We start from the raw sequence: 15,568 nt of genomic DNA, 5'->3' as shown, positions 1-15,568 counted from the left end.
GGTATAAGTTCTTGAGGTTTTTGTTGGGCATTCCCCTCCCGGGAACCCAGAACAAATCCCAGGTTGAGAACTGGGGAGTGAACCGGCGCTTTATGCTTTGTTTGCTTGTCAATTGATGCGTGATTTGTGGGTCTGCTTCCAAGAAGGATCGTTAGAGGCTGCTTTTGATGTTAAAACACACATAACATGCATGAAAATAAAAACAGGAAGTGGTATTCAAAGGGAGTGGAGCATGGGGTGTGTGGGCGCTGGCTTATGTCAGCTGTCCTAGGTGAACGCGGAGGGCGTGTGCTGCTGAAGGATGATGAGCTGGCGCCTCGGTGCTGAGATTCCCAGTTACCCGCTTGTTAGCTCTGTGGCTGGGCGAGTCACGGGCCCCCTCTGGGCCTCGGTTTCCTCATCTGTAAAATGAAGGGAACGTAGGTCATGGTGCTATTGTAAGGATTAATAGTAGCATGTAGTGCAGGCATATCACGTCTGATAAATGGAAGTTCATGTTTTAATGCATTTGGCTTGGCGATTCCTCATAGCACATTCAAAAAGGGAAAGGTCATTGGCAAGGGCACTTCACTCTTAAGTACTTGCTGTGGGTGGGAGACCGCTTCTGCCTTGGGAAGCTTTAGGTGAAGTTGGGGACCAGTGTTCTAGTTCTAATTGCAGCCGACATCTGGCAGCATAAATCCGGCACTGCATGGTGGGGCATGGAGCAGGAGAGCTCATCTAGGACTTCTGAAATCCACAGCTGGCAGAGTCCAGCTCTCGGCTGAGGCTGGCCTTGGAGGAGGACCTGCAGGGTTTTAGAGGGTAAGAAAATGGGCCAAGGCAGGTGGGGGTGGGGCAGGCCTGGCAACGCCACCCGAGGGGGTCCTTTTTGCTCTCTGGGCCTCAGTGTCCCCATGTGCTCACCGCAAGATGGACTGTATACTCTGTAACCCTGAGACCCTTGAGCCAGACTTCTGACAGTCCCTTGGTGGCAACCATGGACTCCGGGGTGACTGATGGGCGGCATCTTAGCCCCCAGCCAGGCGGTACTGCTGGGCTATGGGGGATGGGGTGTGCAGCAGATTACAGCAGAGGAAGGGATTTGCTTCTGGTCTCGGCCTCCCAAGGGTGTAAATTGCGCTGGAGAAACTCCTGCACAGCTGGGAAGCAAATGTGGAGGATTTTCTTTGCTGTACGTAGTGGGTGGGGCAGGCTAGGGCGGGGTAGCTGGTGGAGCAGCGTGGCTGTGGGGTATGGCTGGGTAATGGGTGGTGGCGTGACTGTGCTGGGGGTGTGACAGGATGGGAGGGGCCAAGTCAGCTCTGGGGAGTGGCCCTGGGATTGCATGTGGGGCTACCAGTGCCCGGCCGGCAGCCACTCCTCCTCCCCGAGGCCGGGTGCCCATTCACATAATTTTGAGCCTGCTTGTGGGGCTCTCCCTGCACTCCTCTCAGCTCCCCGCCCCATACTTGTGCCTGTGACCCAGATGCCCGTGATGACACCATTTGAACATCTCGGCACCATGTGAGTTTGCCTGTCCATTCGTGTGCCTGTGAGAGGGGAGGGAGTAGGGGGCATGGTCAGGAGTGACCCAGGCAGGGTGAGCATGGGCTGGGTGAGCATGCGGGGCTCTGGGGACCTGCTCCATTCACCCGGCAGCAGCATCACACCAGATAAAACCTTGGAGCCCAAAGGCCTGCATCTTCAGTGCCCAGTGCCAGGCTTGGTACCTGGCGGTGCTCAGGTACAGAATGAGGGAACAGGGAATGGATCCTCTGCTTGTTCCCGACTTCCCGTGTGCTCCCAAGCCTGACGTCTCTTCCTCTTTCTGGATCCACTGTCAATTTGATATGTGGCCTTGGGTCAGTTCCTTCCTGAGCCTCAGTTTCCAACTCCATTAAATGGATGATCATTTTGTTAGCCTGTGTCACTGTGTGCCAGGCACTGAGCAGTTTTACGCATATCATCTCTCTTAGTCTTGGCAACTGCCCTGCAAAATAGATAAGTAGTATAAACCCTATTTTATACTTGGGGAAATGGAGACTCAGAGAGGTTGAGAGATTTGCGCAAAGGTCACAGGCTGGTAAATAATGGAGGCAAGATTCAAGACCATGCAAGCTGGCTCCAGTCTGAGCCTTTAACAGAGATGCTAGCAGCCACTGCATCACTGCCCCTCAGACGGTTGGGGTGAAACAGCATGATGCATTCGGCCCTTCACAGGAGGCCTGCTGCACACGGTAGGCAGCAAGTACATGGGAGTTGGGTTGTTAAGTGCATTTTACCATAAAAGGCACAGGGAGCTCTTGGTCTCATTCCTGGAGCCCACCTGTCTATCCATGGCAGAGCTGGACCTCCTCCCCAGTCCTGCTCTCTAGACAGCTTGGTCTCCGAGAAGTCCCTTGTACCTCTGCCTCCTTTTCCTTTGGGTCCTAGAGAGGACTGTGGGGGCACCAGAGCATTTTGGAGTGAGGGGTGGGGTCGTGAGTGACTTTCAACTCCAGAGCAGTGGCCACAGTTACCGTGGTATTTCCCGAAAGTGCAGTGTTGCCATGGCATCTCCATGACAACCAGAGCATCTCATTCATTATCCCCAGCACCTTGGCAGGGAAAGCTAGGCCTAGGGCTGGGAGAGCACAGTGGAAGCCTGGCTGAGGGCTGGAGGCCTTGGTAGCTGAGGCCCCCTCATGCTCTCCCCTGTCCCTGCCAATATTCCCCTATGGGCTCTGGATCCATCACCATTTCATGGGATCTGGGTTCAAATTTCAGCTCTGTCACTGACTAGCTGTATGGTTTTGGGCAAGTGACTTAACATCTCTGAGCCTTATTTTCTGCAACTGTAAATGTGAATAATGACAGTACTAGTTGTAAGGATTAATTGAGATAAAGTATGTAAAAGTGCTTAGCACAGTGCCTGGCTCAGGGTAAATGCAGTTAAAAATAACAATGATGATAATTATAATGGTATTATTGCTATTATTTTTAATTATAGAAACACCGGGGCTTCATGGAGGACTGAAAGTCACTTCACCTTGGGCCTCAGTCTCCTTATCTGTAAACTGGGAATAATAACAGCTGCTCATCATTTATATCCTGAGTATTCAATAAGGACCATTGCTGGGAAAAGTGATGGGAGCTTCCACATGAATCAGACTTGTCCCTGCCCTTTGGGGCACCCAGGCATGTGGGGAAGGCCTCTGTGTGCCAGGTACCAGGCAGGGCCTGCCCATGCACAGGTCAGTATATCCTGGTCCGGCCCCGTGATCTGCAGGTTCCAGGGCACAGAGCTGTATGTAGAAACGCCCCAAGTCTGCTCTGCCTGGACCACACACTCAGGTGTGCTCAGGGGCTGGGCAGGAAGCCAAATGAGAGAGGGAGGTTGGTTATGGGACTGTGTTAACCCATCTGAGGCTGGCACTTTATAGCCTCAGCTGATGGTGGCCAGTGGGCATGTGTGTCACCAAAACGTGCTCTTTTTATGTTTCATGTTTTTTTTTTTTTTTTGGCCGTGCTGTGCTGCATGCGGGAGCTTTGTTCCCCGACCAGGGATCGAACCCATGCCCCTGCAGTGGAAGCTCGGAGTCTTAACCACTGGACTGCCAGGGAAGTCCCTAAAATGTACTCTTTTTAAAGAAGTCGGAAGTTCTGACTTTTATATGAAATCTCCTGATTTTAAGATGTTGATAGCTAATCTCAAAGAAAAATGCTGTCAAGGAACAAGAATGCTGCATCCTGTTTTAGCCTGAGGGTCCTGGTTTTCAACTTCCATACTATAGCTTAGGGATGGGGTGGGAGCCTAAGGAATGGGACATGGGGGCGGGAAACGGGGTGGTGGGTGGAGATGACTTTAGAGAGGTGATGACATTGGAACTGGGGTCTTGAAGGATGAGTAAGTGTCCCAAGGGGTAGGGGGAGGCATTCCAAGCAATGGGAACTTCATTAGCAAAGGCTTAGATGCATGACCAAGATTGGTGACTGGTTGGGCGAGGCTGGAGTTTAGGAAAACGGCTGGTGATGTCGGCAAGGCCCAGGCAGGCCCAGGGCGGGAGGGAGGTGTTGAGGCCTCAGCCCCGCAGCTGTCCTTGAGGCCTGGGTGGCTCCAGAGGGGTTAGAAACCCCCAGTTTGCCATCCCTTGAGCCACAGGGGTGCAGGAATTCAGGCGGGCACGGAGGGCCTTGAATGGCTGGTGCCAGGCCTTTGAGGGGTTGCAGTGGGGCCAGTGCTGGAGGCCCCCGTTGCCAGCTCACGGGTGGTCAGCACTTTGCCAGGGTATTCGGCCTTCTCTGGGGACGGGGGCTAGTTGGCCCACTCTCTTTCTCCCTTTACCCTCTCTCGGGCCTGGGCTTTGCATGGCCTTCTCCCTAGCCTGCTGGCCTCTCTCTGGCCTCTGCTCATCCATCCAGCTCCCGGGCAAGACACGGTTTCTCAAAATGGGGATTTGGGATTCCAAGGGCTGTTTGAGACTTGAGAGAGAGAGAGAGAGAGAGAGCAAGGAACTTGATGGTGTTTTGTGCGCTCAGGTGTTACCCACATTGTGAGTATGTTAAATAGGCAACAGGAGTGCATGAAAACAGCGGCTGACCCTTGTTCAGCACTGTGTGCCAGGCATGGCACCACCTATGTATCCACTCATTTAATTTTCACAACTTTGGGAAGTATGTCAAGTTTTCCCATGTTACAGATTAGGAAGCTGGGGGCACTGAGAAGTTAAATAACTTGCCCAAGATTGCACAATTACTGGGTGGTAGGGCTTGGGTTTGAACGAAGCTGCCTGGCTCTAGTCTGCCCATGTAATCCTTAGGCTCTACTACCTAGGGCTTTAGGTCCATGGATGGGGTTGGGGACACGGGGTTTGGACTCTGAAATTGTTAAAACATTTTCTAGCATATGTGCATATTTTTTATGGAGAAATGTTGTCAGATTCACACAGGGGTCTGTGACCCCGAGATGCCTGAGACTGCTGGTTGTGTCGTCATTAGCACACATGTTGAAAGGCTGTTAATGCAATAGACCAAAGGCCAGAGACCGCAGTGCCCAGGCCTGCAGGGGTTGTGGGGTTAGGTGGCCCGAGTAGGCAGGTGCCCCCAGGCAGCAGGCAGGGTACCTTCGAGGCAGCTCTGCCTCCCCACTCACTGTGCTCCTGCCCTGGCCCTGGGCCAAGGGGTGGGGCTCGCTGTGGCTGCAGGGCAGAGGGCTGCCCTTATCAGTGGGAAGTGGGACATGGGTGCCCTTTGGGAATAATTGCAGGGCCAGTCACCTCAGCTCTTGTGGCTTCACCCAGGAAGCCTGCCCCTTCTGGCCCTGCTCTCAGCTGGAATTGCAGGGACTCCCTGGAAAGCTCTGCCTACTCCCTTGTCTCCAAGCTGTGTATGTGTTCCTCACTGTTCCTACCCCTGGTCAACCCTTACTCGGTCTTCTGGCCAGTTCAGCTACCACTTCCTCCAAGAAGCCTTCCTTGGTCCTCCCCCTTCCTCCTGAAGGGGGATTAAGTGCCCCTCAGTTCTCTCAAATACCCTCCCTTCCCCTGTCACACTCCCTGCATTGTAGGTGCTTGTTTTCTTGGCTGTCTCGGCTTCCCTGTGATGCTGGCACATAGTAGAGACTGAATTGTAGAATATCAGAGGTGGAAGAGCCCCCAGACACCATCTGGCCCAGGCCTCTCTCTAACAGGCAAGAAGCCCAGAAAGGGGCAGGGTGTGCCTGGGGTCACACAGCACATTATGGCAGAACTGGGAGCAGACCCGATGTCCAAGACATGTCCTCATTTCACACCCCTGCCTTTTGCTTCTGAGCACATCTTTTAAAAACATTTGTTTTCTTATATTCACAAAAATAATAAATGATTATTGTAGAAAATTTAGGAAACAAAGGCAAATAAAAATCAGAGATAATTGTTACCATTTTAGTTTTGTTTCTTGGATTAGTACCAGTTTCTGGCTTATGCATAAAATTTTTCACAAAAATATGACCATGCATACGGTCTTATAAATGTTTTCCACTTTAACAATATATATGGTAATTATATTTCTTCTTTTTTTTTTGTTTTGAAAATTTATTTATTTATTTATTTTGGGCTGCAATGGGTCTTCGTTGCTCCGTGCAGGCTTTCTCTGGTTGCGGTGAGCGGGGACTACTCTTCTTTGCGGTGCGCGGGCTTCTCATTGCGGTGGCTTCTCTTGTTGCGGAGCGTGGGCTCTAGGCGCGCAGGCTTCAGTAGTTGTGGCGCATGGGCTCAGTAGCTGTGGCGCACGGGCTTAGTTGCTCCGCGTGGCATGTGGGATCTTCCCGGACCAGGGCTCGAACCCATGTTCCCTACATTGGCAGGCGGATTCTTAACCACTGCACCACCAGGGAAGTCCTGGTAATTATACTTCTATGTCAGTAAACATCAGCCTTCAACATATTGTAAATGGCTGCCTGGGATTCCATCACATGCTTGCATTATAATTGCTAAAGACAATCCCCTATGGTTGGGCATTTGCTATTATAAACAACATCCTTTGCTGTTATAAACAGCACTGGGATTCGTATTCTTGTGGGGAAATGTTGACACACTTCTGCAATTACTCCCTCTAGGATAAGTTCCTAGAAGTACAATTGTAGGGTCTCTGGTATACTGTATCCACGCGAAGCACACCATATAGTCTTGGGCCGGGAGGGATTTTGAAGATCTTCCCCCCGACCCCGACTCTGGATCTGAGGCTCACATTCCCTCCCTGGCAGCAGGCCAGTCCCTCACACCTTCTGTCCTTGTCTCCATCTCCCATCTCCAGGGGAGCTCTTCTGCCAGCTTTCAGCGGTGGCCTCCACTCATGTTAAAGGGAGACTGGAGGGCCGTGGTGTGGGGGGGCGCTGTCTGGGTGAGGAAGTTGGGCAACTTGGGATCCTCAAGTTGGGGAGTTCAGTCACCTGCTGTCCTGTGCCACTGTGGGCACGTACCCTGAGGATGAGAGATGCCTGTTGCATTAAGGGGCAGATAGTGACAGCTGCGATTTCTTTTTTTTTTTTTTTTTTTAGTTATTTCTGAGATATACATTTTAAGGTAATAACTAGGATTATGACTTATAACATTATACCAGAACATATAAGATTTTTAGAAATTTCATGTAATGTCTGAAACATTTATATTAACATATTTCCATACAAATAACCCAATGAAAGTTTAGTATTAGTTGTTTTGTTTGTTTTTTTATACTGCAGGTTCCTATTAGGCATCAGTTTTATACACATCAGTGTATACATGTCAATCCCAATCGCCCAATTCAGCACACCACCATCCCCACCCCACCGCAGTTTTCCCCCCTTGGTGTCCATATGTCCGTTCTCTACATCTGTGTCTCAACTTCTGCCCTGCAAACCGGCTCATCTGTACCATTTTTCTAGGTTCCACATACATGCGTTAATATACGATATTTGTTTTTCTCTTTCTGACTTACTTCACTCTGTATGACAGTCTCTAGATCCATCCACGTCTCAACAAATGACTCAATTTCGTTCCTTTTTATGGCTGAGTAATATTCCATTGTATATATGTACCACATCTTCTTTATCCATTCGTCTGTCGATGGGCATTTAGGTTGCTTCCATGACCTGGCTATTGTAAATAGTGCTGCAATGAACATTGGGGTGCATGTGTCTTTTTGAATTACGGTTTTCTCTGGGTATATGCCCAGTAGTGGGATTGCTGGGTCATATGGTAATTCTATTTTTAGTTTTTTAAGGAACCTCCATATTGTTCTCCATAGTGGCTGTATCAATTTACATTCTCACCAACAGTGCAAGAGGGTTCCCTTTTCTCCACACCCTCTCCAGCATTTGTTGTTTGTAGATTTTCTGATGATGCCCATTCTAACTGGTGTGAGGTGATACCTCATTGTAGTTTTGATTTGCATTTCTCTAATAATTAGTGATGTTGAGCTGCTTTTCATGTGCTTCGTGGCCGTCTGTGTGTCTTCTTTGGAGAAATGTCTATTTAGGTCTTCTGCCCATTTTTGGGTTGGGGTGTTTGTTTCTTTAATATTGAGCTGAATGAGCTGTTTATATATTTTGGAGATTAATCCTTTGTCCGTTGATTCGTTTGCAAATATTTTCTCCCATTCTGAGGGTTGTCTTTTTGTCTTTATGGTTTCCTTTGCTGTGCAAAAGCTTTGAAGTTCCATTAGGTCCCATTTGTTTATTTTTGTTTTTATTTCCATTACTCTAGGAGGTGGATCCAAAAAGATCTTGCTGTGGTTTATGTCAAAAAGTGTTCTTCCTATGTTTTCCTCTAAGAGTTTTATAGTGTCCAGTCTTACATTTAGGTCTCTAATCCATTTTGAGTTTATTTTTGTGTATGGTGTTAGGGAATATTCTAATTTCATTCTTTTACATGTAGCTGTCCAGTTTTCCCAGCACCACTTATTGAAGAGACTGTCTTTTCTCCATTGTATATCTTTGCCTCCTTTGTCATAGATTAGTTGACCATAGGTGCGTGGGTTTATCTCTGGGCTTTCTATCTTGTTCCATTGATCTATGTTTCTGTTTTTGTGCCAGTACCATATTGTCTTGATTACTGTAGCTTTGTAGTATAGTCTGAAGTCAGGGAGTCTGATTCCTCCAGCTCCGTTTTTTTCCCTCAAGACTGCTTTGGCTATTCGGGGTCTTTTGTGTCTCCATACAAATTTTAAGATGATTTGTTCTAGTTCCGTAAAAAATGCCATTGGTAATTTGATAGGGATTGCATTGAATCTGTAGATTGCTTTGGGTAGTATAGTCATTTTCACAATGTTGATTCTTCCAATCCAAGAACATGGTATATCTCTCCATCTGTTGGTATCATCTTTAATTTCTTTCATCAGTGTCTTACAGTTTTCTGCATACAGGTCTTTTGTCTCCCTAGGTAGGTTTATTCCTAGGTTTTTTATTCTTTTTGTTGCAGTGGTAAATGGGAGTGTTTCCATAATTTCTCTTTCAGATTTTTCATCATTAGTGTATAGGAATGCAAGAGATTTCTGTGCATTAATTTTGTATCCTGCAGCTTTACCATATTCATTAATTAGCTCTAGCAGTTTTCTGGTGGCAGTTTTAGGATTCTCTATGTATAATATCATGTCATCCGCAAACAGTGACAGTTTTACTTCTTCTTTTCCAATTTGTATTCCTTTTATTTCTTTTTCTTCTCTGATTGCCATGGCTAGGACTTCCAGAACTATGTTGAATAATAGTGGTGAGAGTGGACATCCTTGTCTCGTTCCTGATCTTAGAGGAAATGCTTTCAGTTTTTCACCATTGAGAATGATGTTTGCTGTGGGTTTGTCATATATGGCCTTTATTATGTTGAGGTACGTTCCCTCTATCCCTACTTTCTGGAGGGTTTTTATCATAAATGGGTGTTGAATTTTGTTGAAAGCTTTCTCTGCATCTATTGAGATGATCATATGGTTTTTCTCCTTCAATTTGTTATTATGGTGTATCACGTTGATTGATTTGTGTATATTGAAGAATCCTTGCATCCCTGGGATAAATCCCACTTGATCGTGGTGTATGATCCTTTTAATGTGTTGTTGGATTCTGCTTGCTAGTATTTTGTTGAGGATTTTTGCATCTATATTCATCAGTGATATTGGTCTGTAATTTTCTTTCTTTGTAGTGTCTTTGTCTGGTTTTGGTATCAGGGTGATGGTGGCCTCATAGAATGAGTTTGGGAGTGTTCCTCCCTCTGCAATTTTTTGGAAGAGTTTGAGAAGGATAGGTGTTAGCTCTTCTCTAAATGTTTGATAGAATTCACCTGTGAAGCCATCTGGTCCTGGACTTTTGTTTGTTGGAAGATTTTCAATCACAGTTTCAATTTCATTGCTTGTGATTGGTCTGTTCATATTTTCTGTTTCTTCCTGGTTCAGTCTTGGAAGGTTATACCTTTCTAAGAATTTGTCCATTTCTTCCAGGTTGTCCATTTTATTGGCATAGAGTTGCTTGTAGTAGTCTCTTAGGATGCTTTGTATTTCTGCAGTGTCTGTTGTAACTTCTCCTTTTTCATTTCTGATTTTATTGATTTGAGTCCTCTCCCTCTTTTTCTTGATGAGTCTGGCTAATGGCTTATCAATTTTGTTTATCTTCTCAAAGAACCAGCTTTTAGTTTTATTGATCTTTGCTATTGTTTTCTTAGTTTCTATTTCATTTATTTGTGCTCTGATCTTTATGATTTCTTTCCTTCTGCTAACTTTGGGTTTTGTTTGTTCTTCTTTCTCTAGTTTCTTTAGGTGTAAGGTTAGATTGTTTACTTGAGATTTTTCTTGTTTCTTGAGGTAGGCTTGTATAGCTATAAACTTCCCTCTTAGAACTGCTTTTGCTGCATCCCATAGGTTTTGGGTCATCGTGTTTTCATTGTCATTTGTCTCTAGGTATTTTTTGATTTCCTCTTTGATTTCTTCAGTGATCTCTTGGTTATTCAGTAACGTATTGTTTAGCCTCCATGTGTTTGTCTCCACGTTTTTTTCCCTGTAATTCATTTCTAATCTCATAGCATTGTGGTAAGAAAAGATGCTTGATATGATTTCAATTTTCTTAAATTTACTGAGGCTTGATTTGTGACCCAAGATGTGATCTATCCTGGAGAATGTTCCGTGCGCACTTGAGAAGAAAGTGTAATCTGCTGTTTTTGGATGGAATGTCCTATAAATATCAATTAAATCTATCTGGTCTATTGTGTCATTTAAAGCTTGTGTTTCCTTATTAATTTTCTGTTTGGATGATCTGTCCATTGGTGTAAGTGAGGTGTTAAAGTCCCCCACTATTATTGTGTTACTGTCAATTTCCTCTTTTATGGCTGTTAGCAGTTGCCTTATGTATTGAGGTGCTCCTATGTTGGGTGCATATATATTTATAATTGTTATATCTTCTTCTTGGATTGATCCCTTGATCATTATGTAGTGTCCTTCTTTGTCTCTTGTAACATTCTTTACTTTAAAGTCTATTTTATCTGATATGAGTATAGCTACTCCAGCTTTCTTTTGATTTCCATTTGCATGGAATATCTTTTTCCATCCCCTCACTTTCAGTCTGTATGTGTCCCTAGGTCTAAAGTGGGTCTCTTGTAGACAGCATATTTATGGGTCTTGTTTTTGTATCCATTCAGCAAGCTTGTGTCTTTTGGTTGGAGCATTTAATCCATTCACGTTTAAGGTAATTATCGATATGTATGTTCCTATGAGCATTTTCTTAATTGTTTTGGGTTTGTTTTTGTAGGTCTTTTTCTTCTCTTGTGTTTCCCACTTAGAGAAGTTCCTTTAGCATTTGTTGTAGAGCTGGTTTGGTGGTGCTGAATTCTCTTAGGTTTTGCTTGTCTGTAAAGCTTTTGATTTCTCCATCAAATCTAAATGAGATCCTTGCCGGGTAGAGTAATCTTGGTTGTAGGTTCTTCCCTTTCATCACTTTAAGTATATCATGCCACTCCCTTCTGGCTTGTAGAGTTTCTGCTGAGAAATCAGCTGTTAACCTTATGGGAGTTCCCTTGTATGTTATTTGTCGTTTTTCCCTTGCTGCTTTCAATAATTTTTCTTGTCTTTAATTTTTGCCATTTTGATTACTATGTGTCTCGGTGTGTTTCTCCTTGGGTTTATCCTGTCTGGGACTCTGCGCTTCCTGGACTTGGGTGGCTATTTCCTTTCCCATGTTAGGGAAGTTTTCGACTATAATCTCTTCAAATATTTTCTCTGGTCCTTTCTCTCTCTCTTCTCCTTCTGGGACCCCTATAATGCGAATGTTGTTGCGTTTAATGTTGTCCCAGAGGTCTCTTAGGCTGTCTTCATTTCTTTTCATTCTTTTTTCTTTAGTCTGTTCCGCAGCAGTGAATTCCACCATTCTGTCTTCCAGGTCACTTATCCGTTCTTCTGCCTCAGTTATTCTGCTATTGATTCCTTCTAGTGTAGTTTTCATTTCAGTTATTGTATTGGTCATCTCTGTTTGTTTGTTCTTTAATTCTTCTAGGTCTTTGTTAATCATTTCTTGCATCTTCTCTATCTTTGCCTCCATTCTTATTCCGAGGTCCTGGATCATCTTCACTATCATTATTCTGAATTCTTTTTCTGGAAGGTTGCCTACCTCCACTTCATTTAGTTGTTTTTCTGGGGTTTTTTCTTGTTCCTTCATCTGATATATAGCCCTCTGCCTTTTCATCTTGATTATCTTTCTGTAACTGTGGGTTTTGGTCCACAGGCTGCAGGATTGTAGTTTTTCTTGCTTCTGCTGTCTGTCCTCTGGTGGTTGAGGCTATCTAAGAGGCTTGATGGGAGGCTCTGGTGGTGGGTAGAGCTGCCTCCAGCTGCGATTTCTTGAATGTTGCTTATGCCGGGCTCCTCTGACAGGTTTACTCACTTATCCCTTGGCCCCAACCCGATGCTGCCGGGGTGGTGCTTTCCAGATGAGACCACTGGTGTTTGAGAGGGGCTCCTAGCACAGCCAAGCTGCTGATGCCTCACAGCCCTGAGTTTGAATCCTAGCCTGAGCCTTAGTCTTTTCGTCTGTCAGATGGGGCTTCTGGGTGCATTCAGAGAAATGGGTGGGGAAGCACGTGGGTAAGTGAGGGGAAGATGGTGAGAACGTGGTGTTGGGTCGTGATTTAGAATTCCACCTCTAGCTCCTAGGCCTTGCAAATGTTTGTTGTCTCACTTTGTCCTTCCTGCTTCTGGAGTTTTCTTGGTTTAGTCTTGGACTGATCATTATGATAAATAGCAACTATCATTGTAGACATCATATGCTAGGTACTGCCCAGTGTGATTTATACACATTAGTGGATGTAATCTCCCAGCCTCTTGTGAGGCAGGTACTGTTGTCAACAAATGGAGAGGCTGAGGCTCAGAGAGATTGACAAGCTTGCCCCAAATGATGAACTCAGGTTGGGTAGCGGTCATTGAATGTGGGCCCACCGAGGTCAGGACCTGTGGGTCCACAGTCAGCGGACCCCCAGAGCCCACACTCTGACTTTCCGCCTTCTGACTCTCCTCCTCTCTCCACAGCCTTAGCCCCGGGGGCCCCACCGAGCGAGCGGCATGCGGCACCCCCAGGCATGCCCAGCATCCTTCGGCCCACTGCCCAGCCCCCCCAGGAGGCCCTAACGCCCTGGGGCACTTGTGCTGTGCACAGGACCGCGTGGGGGTTTGCCATGGTGACATAAAGGGGCGCGGAGGAAGGAAGGAGCGCAACCAGCCGCGGACTGCGCCCCTGGCTGGGAGGAAGGGCCGGGGCCCGGATCCTCCTCTGCCACTGCCACTGCCCGCTTCGGGCCTTGCTCGCTGAGTCTCTGTGAACTTGTTGGTCGGTGGACAACTTGGGAGTCTTCTCCTGCGTGGGGCCTTGGGGCAGCCAGGGCGGCCGGGCCCCCGGTGGCCGAGGTCTCGGGGGCCAGGATGCCCGCCCTGGCGCGCCTCCGCAGGCTGTGTCGGCACATGTCCCCGCAGGCTGTACTTTTCCTGCTCTTCGCCTTCTGCCTGTTCAGCGTTTTTGTCTCGGCCTACTACCTATATGGCTGGAAGCGGGGCCTGGAGCCCTCGGTGGACGCCCCCGAGCCTGACTGTGGGGACCCGCCGCCTGTGGCCCCCAGCCGCCTGCTGCCACTCAAGCCCATACAGGTGGCCGCCCCTTCCCGCACGGACCCGTTGGTGCTGGTGTTCGTGGAGAGCCTCTACTCCCAGCTGGGCCAGGAGGTGGTGGCCATCCTGGAGTCCAGCCGCTTCAAGTACCGCACAGAGATCGCACCGGGCAAGGGTGACATGCCCACACTCACCGACAAGGGCCGCGGCCGCTTCGCCCTTATCATCTATGAGAACATCCTCAAGTACGTCAACCTGGATGCCTGGAACCGGGAGCTGCTGGACAAGTATTGCGTGGCCTACGGCGTGGGCATCATCGGCTTCTTCAAGGTACGTGGGGAGCGGGTCCCTGAGCTGTGGAGAGCTCTAGCTGAGTTTGATTCTCATCCCCACACTTGCTAACTGGGTGTCTGACTCTCCTCACCTGTAAAATGGGTGTAATGGTAGCGCCTCCTCCTAGGTTGTCATGAAAGGTAAGTGGGTGAGTGTAGGTAAGGCGCTTGGAGCGCCTGGCGCCTGGTGTCTAGTAGGTACTTTTTAAGTATTAGCTTTCATTGGGAGCACACGACAGGGGCATTGCCTTCCACGCATGGGGCCCGGCACACAGCAGGCTCGTGCCTAAGGGAGGCCCCAGGGATGGGTGCAAGGGAGGAGAGCATATGCTCTGCTGGGTCCCTCAAAACCTTTCATGGCAGTCCTCCCAATGGATGGGGGGGGTGTGTCCTTGTTTTGCCTATGGGCAAACCAAGGCTCAGGAGGATTAAGTTAGGTTACAGGAGGCCATGTAGCCAGTAAGTGGGAGAGCCAGGATCTGAACCCGGACTTAGACAGTTGGGGGCTCTGGGTCCTGCGCCCTTTCCTCTTGGCTGTGGAGGGGTGTGGAGTTTATGTACCTCTTGAACCGGAGCCATTTTGCGTTGGAAGAAAGAGGAGAAAGAAATCCCAGTGGACAGGTGAGCTGCTCTGGGCTCCGCGGGGTACCCAGGGCAACTGCTGGGACCACAGTCCTTGCAGAAAGTGTCGTGGAGAAGCTGTCCTTGGGGAGGAGGTTGTGAACAGCGGGATGGGGGATCCAGAGGCTCTGGGCAGAGAGCTCTGACGCGCAAGGCGGGTGGTTGGGACTGTCGTTGGGTGCTTGGGGGTGTTTGTTCCACATTCAGCAAATACTTCCTGAGTGCTTACCGTGCTCCAGGTCCTTCGCTAGGCACTGGGGACACGGTGGTTATCGAAGTATGCAAAGTCCCAGCTGTGGTGCTGTGGACATTTCAGTGCAGTGGGTGGGGTGGGTGACTAGACGGTGAACAAATAAACATACCATGTGACAGGTGGTGATAAGTACAAAAAAAAAAAAGAGAGCGAGGAAGGGCACGTGGGTGATGGATATGGGCAGTTGGTGCTGGTTTTGATAGAATGCATTACCAGTGATGTCATCTTTGATAAAGTGACCAGAAGGGAGTGAGAGGAGCCCGTGGCTCTCTGTGCAAAGGGCCTTCCAGGCAGAGAGGACAGTAAACACACGGGTCCCAAGGTCGGCTCTTGCTTGGCATGAGTGGGGAGAGGAGCAGGAGATGGGTCAGAAGTGGGCCGTGTCCACCGACGGCTGCTCGTTCGTCCCCAAGCGTTGGTGGCACAGCCTCGCCCTGGACCCGTGCTCCGTGCCGGGAGGAGCCTGGTCTAGCTGAGGGTTTCTCACGGCTGTGTTCTTTCATGCACTAATGGATCGGGTTGCTCTGCCACTAAAACAGGTTTTGTGGGCCAAGAAATTGAAGGCCCTTAGAAGTCCTGCAGTAGAGCAACCTGGTGAGACTTGTTCCCCAGCTGGCTTAATGACAAAACCCTTTATTTCATGGCTCACTGTCTGGGAAACGCTGGCCCGGTTTATGGCTGGGCAGTGGCATAGCATCAGACGGCTTCATTGTCTGTGTCCCTTTGCTCCTGGACTCTGTTCCCTTTCCTGCCATGAACTTCATTAGGCTTGATTCAGAGCCCCAGGCCTGAAAAACATCACAACGGCTGACACTTG

General features: G+C 48.1%; 1 protein-coding gene and 1 long non-coding RNA gene across 6 annotated transcripts in view; one reads left to right on the top strand and one right to left on the bottom strand.

Annotated features, from left to right (window-relative positions):
* Nucleotides 1-13,058, bottom strand: part of LOC309657499 — a 28,443-nt gene extending 15,385 nt beyond the window's left edge. The window contains exon 1 of the long non-coding RNA XR_014261829.1: nt 12,954-13,058. This is a non-coding gene — a long non-coding RNA (uncharacterized lncRNA). The remainder of the gene's footprint in view (nt 1-12,953) is intronic.
* The window catches only part of NDST1 (N-deacetylase and N-sulfotransferase 1), an 85,303-nt gene that overhangs the window by 27,757 nt on the left and 41,978 nt on the right, over nt 1-15,568 (top strand). For all 5 annotated transcript variants that reach the window (XM_082455030.1, XM_082455028.1, XM_082455027.1 and 2 more), the window contains one exon: nt 12,973-13,875. In XM_082455030.1, coding sequence (XP_082311156.1) covers nt 13,363-13,875 — 513 coding nt within the window. In that variant the 5' untranslated portion in view covers nt 12,973-13,362. The remainder of the gene's footprint in view (nt 1-12,972; nt 13,876-15,568) is intronic.

The sequence above is a fragment of the Balaenoptera physalus genome, assembly GCF_965194825.1.
Source record: "Balaenoptera physalus genome assembly, chromosome: 3".
Lineage (NCBI taxonomy): Eukaryota > Metazoa > Chordata > Mammalia > Artiodactyla > Balaenopteridae > Balaenoptera > Balaenoptera physalus.
The sequence above is the reverse complement of the archived record's forward strand: the minus strand, read 5'-3'. Positions and strand labels throughout refer to the sequence as shown.